This window comes from Girardinichthys multiradiatus, chromosome 2 (genome assembly GCF_021462225.1).
Source record: "Girardinichthys multiradiatus isolate DD_20200921_A chromosome 2, DD_fGirMul_XY1, whole genome shotgun sequence".
Taxonomy (NCBI): domain Eukaryota; kingdom Metazoa; phylum Chordata; class Actinopteri; order Cyprinodontiformes; family Goodeidae; genus Girardinichthys; species Girardinichthys multiradiatus.
Window position 1 is genome coordinate 45,771,444 of NC_061795.1, and position 9,912 is coordinate 45,781,355.

General features: G+C 43.6%; 1 protein-coding gene across 1 annotated transcript in view; it reads left to right on the forward strand.

The window, feature by feature from the left end:
- LOC124884625 (c-Maf inducing protein) overlaps positions 1–9,852 on the forward strand; it is a 45,511-nt gene extending 35,659 nt beyond the window's left edge. The window contains exons 13-22 of the mRNA XM_047392654.1: positions 202–228; positions 313–361; positions 441–548; positions 1,526–1,642; positions 2,681–2,821; positions 4,183–4,230; positions 4,342–4,488; positions 4,571–4,676; positions 4,768–4,838; positions 5,077–9,852. Of these exons, the coding sequence (XP_047248610.1) occupies positions 202–228; positions 313–361; positions 441–548; positions 1,526–1,642; positions 2,681–2,821; positions 4,183–4,230; positions 4,342–4,488; positions 4,571–4,676; positions 4,768–4,838; positions 5,077–5,130 (868 nt within the window). The 3' untranslated portion in view covers positions 5,131–9,852. The remainder of the gene's footprint in view (positions 1–201; positions 229–312; positions 362–440; positions 549–1,525; positions 1,643–2,680; positions 2,822–4,182; positions 4,231–4,341; positions 4,489–4,570; positions 4,677–4,767; positions 4,839–5,076) is intronic.
- The last annotated feature ends 60 nt before the right edge of the window (positions 9,853–9,912 follow it).

The window sequence follows — 9,912 nt, forward strand, 5'->3', positions numbered from 1 at the left end:
TTTCCTCTCGGGGACAATTAAACGCTAACGTGAACTCTCGGACGATCATTTGCAGTCGGAAAATTTAACGAGCTTGTTGCTCTCTTGAAACCTGTGAATCTGTGTCATCAGCATCACATCACTGCAGCTGAAAACAAACATTGAAAAGTTTCCCGTTTCTTCGTTGCCATTTCTCACATCAGTCTGTTATCCTCCCTGCAGAGCTCTGGCACACGCCAAATTCACAAAGTAAGTATCTCGGTCATCACAGTCTGCTCCTCGCTGACATAATGGCTTCAGCACAGCCTGACGTCTGTTTCTCTGTCTGCACAGGGAACTGAAATATGTCATCCAGAGGTTTGCAGAGGACCCAAGGCAGGAGGTGAGTGGGTGTTCCTCTGTGAACGTTGGAGTGTGTCAGTGGAGAAGATCACATCAACATGTGTCTCTGTGGCCTTCAGGTCCACTCCTGCTTGCTCAGCGTGCGCTCGGGGAAGGACGGCTGGTTCCAGCTCTACAGTCCAGGGGGCGTGGCCTGCGACGACGACGGCGAGCTGTTTGCTAGCATGGTGAGATCATAAACTGGCTCCAAAGGCTGAAATCTTTTAAAGGTTGGGGTTAAACACTAACACTTTCAGTGTGAGGTCTTGCAGCACATGTTGCACAGATCTTAAGTCCTGTTTTTCAGTTCAGACTTATGCTGATGGCTTATTTGATCTTAAAAAGATATTATATAAAAGATATCCATATGTGTTCAGTCACAGTTTTGATGCCATCAGTGAGAATCTACGAACAATGGAAATAGTCATAAACATAAAGAAAACCATTAAATGAGAAAGTGGTTCTAAAACCTTTGAACGGTAGTGTACATAATTTGTCTAGCTTTACATCCATAAACTGAAAATTTGGTTATTTACCTCCCCCCACCACTGCTCCCCAAGGAAAGGTGGTAATTACCATAGCTACATGTGACTCAGCAGGTTTTTTTTCTTAAATCAGTCCATCATGGATGCCCCAATGTCGGTCATCTCTGATGACAAATGATTAAACTGAAAATTAACTTCCAGGATTTTTACCATTAAATGTCTTGGCCTAGCGTGATGATTCTGAGCTCTGATATAAACGTCTTTCAAGGCCACATGCACAGGTTATGATTTAAAACGAAGATATTTTTGGCTCCCAATGCTGTAGGACTTCCAGTTTTCTGCCAAACTAGCCCTGAGTGGACAGCTCACACCCCAACTACCATTTCTTTGCAGTTTGCCTATTTCATGGCAAACGGTTTGACTTAAACAGGTAGGCAAAACAAAAGGGCTCCATTCCATTTAGGTGAAGTTCTGTTTGGACACACATTGAACCCTAAACCATACCTGAACTCAAACAGAAGTTGGATGCTTCCCTTGGTGGTGAAAAACTGTTGTCTTAATGTGTAACTGCCCTTTGGTTCACTTGCATCTTTGTGCTTTTGTTGCCCTTTCCCATGTTATTATGTTTAAACAGTGAAATGAACTGCTGATGTAACGAGCCGTCTCCTCCTCTCCTCCAGGTTCATATCTTGATGGGGTCCTGCTATAAAACCAAGAAGTTCCTCCTCTCTCTGGCTGAGAACAAGTTGGGTCCCTGCATGCTGCTGGCCCTGCGAGGAAACCAGACCATGGTCGAGGTCAGACCAATTTTTTAGTCACACTTTTATAGTTGCTGAAATGCAAATAAAAGCTGTCATTCCCAACCCCAACCTTGACCTCCCGAGGATGCCTCCAGAAATCAGAGGGAGGTTTGAGGTTCTTATAGCTCTTGAGTATAGCACATTGGTAAAAACAGAGAACTCCACTATGTCGAGACCACAGAAGAACCCCACTTTTCTAATATTTCACAAGGTTGGAGCATGAAATGAGAGGGATGACCGCAGTGGTCCAGAGTCCCAAGTTCCCTGCTCAGCCTGTGGGGATTTCTTCAGGATTTAGGTTTCAGAGCTGAGATGGCCATGGAAGGCAGTTTTGAGTCTAGTGAACGCTGTCTTTGTTCATTTGGCCATAAGTTGTGGATTATTATCCAGCTAAAAGACCCGGCAACAAACCATTTTAGTTTTTCTGTTAGAGGCCAACAGATTTTAATTCCGAAGATCCTGGAGATTAAAAGTCCATGCTGCCATGCTCTCTAACAAGGTTCCCAGGGCCCACAGCATCACAGATCCTCCACCATACTGAACAGTGGGCATAAGGGGCTTTTCCACGTATTGATCCTCTGTTTCTCGGCAGATCCACCGACAGTGTTTGTTGATGGGAAGCTCAGTCTTAGTCTCATAGCTCCAGTTAAAGTCCCAGTGGAGTTGAGCAAACTCCGAATGGGTGATTTTAGGACAGAAAAAACATTTTTTCCTGTCATGCCTCCCAAACAACCCGTTGGCATGGAGATAGCATCACATGGAGACCAAAGCAGTTTGCTGCAGTTCTCTAACAGTGAGCTTTGTAGATGATCTTATGTCCCTTTCCTTCCTCGTCTCTGTGTGTGGTGTCACGTCGTATTTATACCTCAGGGAAACAAGAGGTCATGGATTGAAAGTGCTTGGAGGTTGTTTGGCGTGCCAAATAGTTGGACTACCGTGGGATCTTTCGTTTTTCTCCTAACTGAGTAAAATGACTGAAATCTACTGAAAGAAAGCCGCTTATTTTACAGATCTTATATTTGCTTGTGTTCTCAGATCTTGTGTCTGATGCTGGAGTACAACATCATCGAGAACAAAGATACGCAGCTGCAGATCATCTCCACTCTGCAGAGCACGCAGGTGGGCTTCCGCATGTATGAGCAGCTCTGCGATCGTCAACGGGAGCTCAAAGAGCTGGTGAGTTTCTGCTCCAACACTCCAGTACGGGTTTCAGTTCACACGCTGTGGCCCAAACGGTACTGAATGGACAACAGAAGGCAGCGGTTTCTCTGTACATGCGTCGGCCGTTTTTCTGAGTTACAGTCGTAAAATGTCATTACAACAAACTGACTGATTTTTCAGGATTTTGGGCAAATTGTTTGTATAGCTCCTGTTCGTTACACTTGTCTCCACTAGATGTGGAGATTCCAACTGCTGACGGTAAAACAGCAGCTTTAGCAGAGCTCCTCGGGTCTCCCTCTTCCCAGATACCTGCTCCAGCTCATCTGGGCAGATTTTAAAGCTTTCTCAAACCAGCTGTGAGAAATAATCCATCCATTACATCCTGAGGTTCCCTCAAGTCCTCTTCTGAGTGAAAGATGTCTTCAACCCTTCAGGAAGCCATTCTTATCCGGATGTCTGAAACAAACCTACTGAGAACTTCTGATGCAAAGAAGCAGCGACTGTACTCTGAACTACTCTTGAACATCTGAGTTCCTCATCTTATCCCTAAGGTTAGACCCCCCCGCCCCCTTCATTCAAGTGTCTCTGTGATCCCATTCTTTTCGTCATTACCCACAGCTCTTGGCCCCAGGTTGCCTCTTCACCACATCAAACGGGCACTACGTGGACATCTCTGCAGAGAGTGCTCAGATCTTGGGTTAGAACTCATTCCCGGCCTGATGGTGGCAGTCCACCCGTTTCTGTTGACAGCCCATGTCTCTAAAGTCAGTTCCAGCATTCAGGGATCAGACCAAGGTGTCTATGGCCTACGTCTACAGCCCATGACGGCGCCTCCTGCAGGTGCTTCGTGCACAGGAGGTTGATCTCATCTGGTTAATTCAGGTTAAACTCGACTCGTCAAACCATTAACAAGTCATTCCCTCAGACCTGACTCCGTATCCCTAATTCCAGCACAGTAACTTGGTCTAATCGTCTTGAATTCATCATTGGGGTTACTAAATCCCTTTCATTCTAGACACTTGCCAGGACCAGTTTGCACTGGGAGAGCCTACCAGGAGCAAAGCTCTCCAGAACCAACCTAAATGAGGTGATTGGGCTGTTCCTCTATGATATGGTGGAGATTGAAGGAGGGGCGGGACATTTGCAGTACTGCATGTTTTTAATACCTGGACCTAACCTCAGGGAATGTTGCTTTAAATACCGACCTTTCTGCATCTGTGGGTCTTACCTACATGCCCACTGCATCCATTTTTCTCTGTTTTCTTGTTTGGGCAAAAATGTTTTCACATTCATTAACTATTTTGTGTTTTAAAACACAAAATATTCCTGACATTCCTTCAGCTCAGACTCCAACTTTTCTTTTTTGTTCTCTTCAGCAAAGAAAAGGAGGTCCGACCCGACTGACTCTGCCCTCCAAGTCCACGGTAAGTTCACCTTAAGTCTGTTAAATAATCTGGCTCTCCTTCCTGGCTAACACAGATGGTAAAAACGTTGGGTTTGTCTTTTTCATGAACTTCTCCTCCTCCTAACTGCAGGATGCAGATCTGGCCCGCCTGCTGAGTTCAGGCTCCTTTGGGAACTTGGAGAACTTGAGCCTGGCCTTCACCAATGTCACCAGTGCCTGTGCCGAGCAGCTTATCAAGCTGCCTTCACTCAAACAGCTCAACCTCTGGTCCACACAGGTCTGCGATCGGACAACACAAACAGGCAGAAGAAGGATGAAGCTGTGAAATGACTCATCTGTGGTTTGTTTGTGCTTTTCAGTTCGGGGATGCAGGACTAAGGTTGTTATCTGAACATCTGGCGTGTCTTCAGGTCCTGAACCTGTGTGAGACTCCGGTCACTGATGCTGGTCTGCTGGCTCTGAGCTGTAAGAGAACAAACACTGATAAAACACACTCCTGTTAGAGCAGGTCAGCTGCCTGGTAGCTGTGCTGATGAAGCTGCTGTTTGTGTTTTAGCCATGAAGAGCCTGTGCAGTCTGAACATGAATAGCACCAAGCTCACAGCGGACACATACGAGGACCTCAAGGTAACTCCCAGCAGCTGCTGAGGTTTCGTTAAGGATTCTCCTTAGAGATATTTAGTAGCTCTACAGATCTGAAGCACAGCTATAAAAACTAAACTGAAATGTACTCATGATGCAAAGACTTTTGTTACTCTGACAGTCAGATCAAGAGATGTTTCAACTGGTAACCTGCAACAAATCCAAACCGTAAACAACAAAACACATTTATAGTGTGTGAAAACCTCTTGATCTGTCTCTGCAGGCCAAACTGCCCAACCTGAAAGACGTTGATGTCCGGTACACAGAGGCCTGGTGATCCATCACAGCCCCCTGCCCTTTACATGATCACTCTCACAGACACAGACACACACACACACACACACAAACTTAACAAACACACACTCCACCATCAACTGCATCTCTACACCAGAACCTCAGCACCTGTTCTCCAACACGTCGAAGGCGGTGAAGGAGAATTCTTCAGCTTCATCCCCAACCACTGCGGGGCAGCCGGGAAGGAAAGGTCAACGTTTCTCCGTGGACCTCATCCCTTCCTCTCCTCTTCCCGGGAGAAGCTCTGTTTATTTTTTAATTTTTTACAAAAGTTAAGGGCCCGTTTTATTCGGGCTGCACAGGGGCTGCTCCCTTCACCCGTCTTTTGCCCTAAACGGATCCAGCCATTGTTCCTTCGGAGCCTTCCTGTGAGGCCAGCCTTGTCTGATGAAAGCTGGAAATGTTCAGGTGTCGTGTCCAGACCAGTTTCCCCACTGAAATGTGTTCCCCACTAATTCTGTCCTGAGGTCAGCGTCACTAACCTCATGGTGCATTTAAATACACCTCGTACACTAGACAATCAATATTAAAATGCATCTAAAATTATATTAGCAAACTTTAATATCATGAAATACAACCAAAGACTCCGGCTTCCTCCCACAGTCCAAAGACATGCCTGTTAATTGGTCACTCTAAATTGCCCTTAGGTGTATGCTTGGTTGTTTGTGTGTTGCCCTGCGATGGACTGGCGACCTGTCCAGGGTGTACCCCGCCTCTCGCCCATAGACTGCTGGAGATAGGCACCAGCTCCCCCGCGACCCACTATGGAATAAGCGGTAGAAAATGACTGACTGACTGACTGACTAATACTATATTCACTATAAGCAGTACGTCTCTAGAGGCTTTGTCTACTTAGGCGTGGTTAGTCTGTCACAATTTCAAACATATGTTGAAATCCCTTTTATTAAAGAAACACATATTAAATTTTATATTTTGATTTTTGTTTAGGTTAATCATTTCTAGTGTGGGTCTCTAGTCTATTTTTAACTGCCACAAGGCTTGACTGTAGGAAATGTGCCCTACAAATAAAGTTTGATGTGAAGGAAGCTCATCACATTGATCCTTTTTAGTCTTCAAACTCCATATTTTAGGCAGTGATAATTCAGAATAGATGCGGACACAAAAACAGCAAAAGTTCCCACACGGAAAAAAGAAATTAAAAATCACGTCATAATGGAGGTCTTCACTGTGGAAAGTGACATGTCTGATTTTATACTTTGCATCCACAGAGGTTTAGATTAACAAATTATTACATTGCACCAACACAAAGAGTGGCAAGTATAGAAGTGACACCAGTTTTGGTCCGATTTTCAGATTTAACTAAATTATGTATGACATTGGTGACATTTCATTAAAAGAATAATTTAGAAAGTATGTCAGTAATGGTAATCTATTGTACTAGTGGACCTGAATGCACCATGGCGGTAAAACGAAGAACCAGGGTGTAGGAACCGTTCTTGGGCCCTTTCCAGGTCGTAAGTTCTTTACTTTCATTCTGTAAAGCCTAGACCTAACCCCACCCTGACCCACAACCCTAACTTTGATTCAGATTTACATTGACAACTCCTCAGACAACCGGAGGACAACTTTGCTGGGGTTTCCTCGCAACATGCGCTAACCGGAAGTAGCTTTTATAACAAACCGGAAAGGGCTTCATACTGTGGGCACCAAATGGCATTGAGTCTGCATTTTGATACAATTGAGCTGGTGGGGAAACACATCTGGACGCGAAAACTTGGCTCGACACAACACCTGCTTGACTCTGATCCGGTCCACGATGTAGCTCCCTGAACGGACCAACCGAACTCTGAACGAGTGAGTCCAGTCCGCTTTTCAGTTTTTCCCGGGCTGTCACTGGGAAAAACTCCTCCTCTTTTCCGTCACACGGAAAAGGAAATCAAGAGTTTTATAAGATCTTGAATAAACATATTTTTTCCAGGCGTGGACGCGTTTATGTTCCACGTGTTTTTGGGATGAAACGTGGCAGCAGTTGTTTTTGTTTTTTGTTTGTATCCGGAGGGAAGAGGAAAACCACTAAACTCCGAGCGACGCCATGTTGAGGAGCCCGGAACCTGTAGTTCGTCACCAGCTCAGACTGGGAGATTTTTTTTTATCTCCTCTCTGACTCTTTTTGGCTCTGGAAACTAACTGTTCAAGGACATTTTTTTGCCAAAAAAACGTCAGTATCCGGCCAATTTTTGTTCCGAGCTCTACTGGAGGAAATTATCCGAACGGATGAATTCATGTACATATTAGATCGGATCGATTGGAGGACGTTTGTTTGCTACATTCCCTCGGAACCGACCTTTTGACCTTTCCCCCAGTTTCAAACACACGTCGGACAGCATCCATTTGGTTAATTTATTGGTGTTGACCTACCGAGCTTTCCCACAGGACAGGACGTTTTGTTTCCTATTTATTTTGGTGCCATTTCTGTTCCGGTCCATAACTATAAAGACCCAGTCCGAGGTTCGGGTCCGGCTGTCCTGTACATACCGGTGTACATAGTCGTCTTTTTGGAAACCTTTCCATCCTCCTTCCCCCGTTTTCTTCTTCTCAGCTTGGTTTTCATCCTCGTGTTGCCTTCATCTTTGTGTGTGGTTGTTTTCCTTGTTTTTTCACACAAAGTGCACTGTAATCATAAAAAAAGAAATGTTTTAATGCATATTATTTTAAGTTTCCAGCTCTCCTCTGATGATTTAATCACTTTAATCAGAGTCTCTTTTCCTGTGTTGTTGCTGTATTTTTTTTTTTTTTTTTTTTTGCACGTCTGCGTTCCTGCATCATCTAATATTTTTATTTTGTAATTTCTATTTTATAGAAAAGGTTTGTACAAATCTGATAAAGGGGGTTTGATCACTATCTCCCGAAGGCGAGCGACTGAAACGTTGGGATTTGATCCCCCAACAGGCCAGTTCAGGAGGGTCGATGAAAGCCGATCTGACCGTAGCTGAGCTTTATTCGTTTAAATGTGGCCATTTTTTATATAAAATAATAATAATAATAATGCACATATTTCTCTTTTCTTAAAGAATGTTGTTCGGATAATCATATCAGAGGTGCAACCCTCCCACTGAAGGGGTGGTTCCACATCAGCAGCTCGGATTTGACCGTTTTTGTTTGCCCTTCATAGCTTTTAACCCCTGAGTGCTTTTATCTGGTCTATCAGGGTCGGTTAGAGGGAGATGAAGAACAATGATTTAAAATGTTTTTTATACATTAACTTTCCTTATTGAAGCGGTTAGGCTGAAAGACTGAAAACAATTTGTCATGAAACTTCGTGAAAGGCGACAACATCCTTCTTTAAGGAGCCTAAATTGCAACAGTTTGTATGATATGAAGGTTTGACACAAAGTGGAAATGGTTCTGTCAGTGTATGCCCAAATGGAGCAAAAAGTTTTAACCGGATGTTTTGGAAAATAAGATAAAAAACCCAGTCATTTTCTACCGTTTATTCCATAGATAAAAAACTTGCAAATTCTTTTATCCCTCCATTACCACCAGCTGACCAGCAGGGGGTGGTAATTCTCTACGAGCACTTGAGAGGTCCGACATTAATTGAGGGGAAGAAGTGAAAACATACATTCTCATTCAATGAATTAAAATACATATTCAGTGTCCTTTATTATGCAAGTTGTCCGCCAGGAAATAGGTTGGAGGGAAGGAAACCTGCAGCACAGGTCGACGGGTCGGGACTCGAACCCGTGATGGGTGCGTCGAGAACTATACGTGTTTTCCGCCCCTTCACGCGGACTGGTGTTTCAAAACCTTTATTTCTGTTATGATTTTGTTTACAGCGAACGAAAATATGACATTTTAGTTACATCAGACCAATAAAACAATTTTAATACAGAAATTTGATCTTAATGAAATGAAATGTATGTTTAATATCTGCTTAAAGGATATTTTCAAAAGGTACTTTTAATTTGACAAGCCTATGGTAACTCATATTCTAATTTATTGAATATGGCTGTATGGTGATTGATCTTACTAAGGCTGTTTTAATTCTTTGTTTAAAGTTGGAAAAAGGCCTAAAGCTCTCAGGCTCAGGGGGAATCTTAGGCTTTAGAGACATTAAGAGGAAAATTACTGAACACCTTTATTCCCAGCCTAAAGGAATGACCTTAATGCTGCACATCCTGACCCAACCTGGTCCTAGTTTTGGTTCCTAACATACAGGCATGAGAGCTGGATCTCCAAGAACTGTTCCATGAACAAGCGTGCAGAGCTCAAGGGTTTCTGTGTTTTATGGTTGAATAGACCCCCCTCTCCTGTCCGGTCTCTGTATCCTGTGGAGCTTCTTCCCCTCTCGCCGCCATCTTTTTTGTTGTTTTTTTTTTGTCATTGTGGGCAATCTGTAAAGCGTTTCTACGTGTCTGAGTTGAGTCCTGGCAGATGTTGAGGAATGAAGGCAGCCAGATGTGGCACATCCTGATAAATCTGGTTGAACAGTTTTTATTCTTTGTGCTGAAATGGTTGTTGGCAGCTGGAAAAGGGGCGTCCATCACCTTTTTTCTCTTTTTCAGTTGCATTGATCTGCTTCTTCTGCTGGGTTAATATTACTGTTATTATCAATTATTATTATTGCTGCTGCTCTGTGGCTGTTGTAATAAAAAAACAAAGGCTCTTTGACAGGAAAAATAACTGATGTGAAATAATTTCAATCAAAAATAAAATGTCTGTGAATATGTTTCAGCTGACTGAACCATGTGTGGCATTTCTTATTAGGATTTCAAGACCCTAATGCATGATGGAGACTCAAACT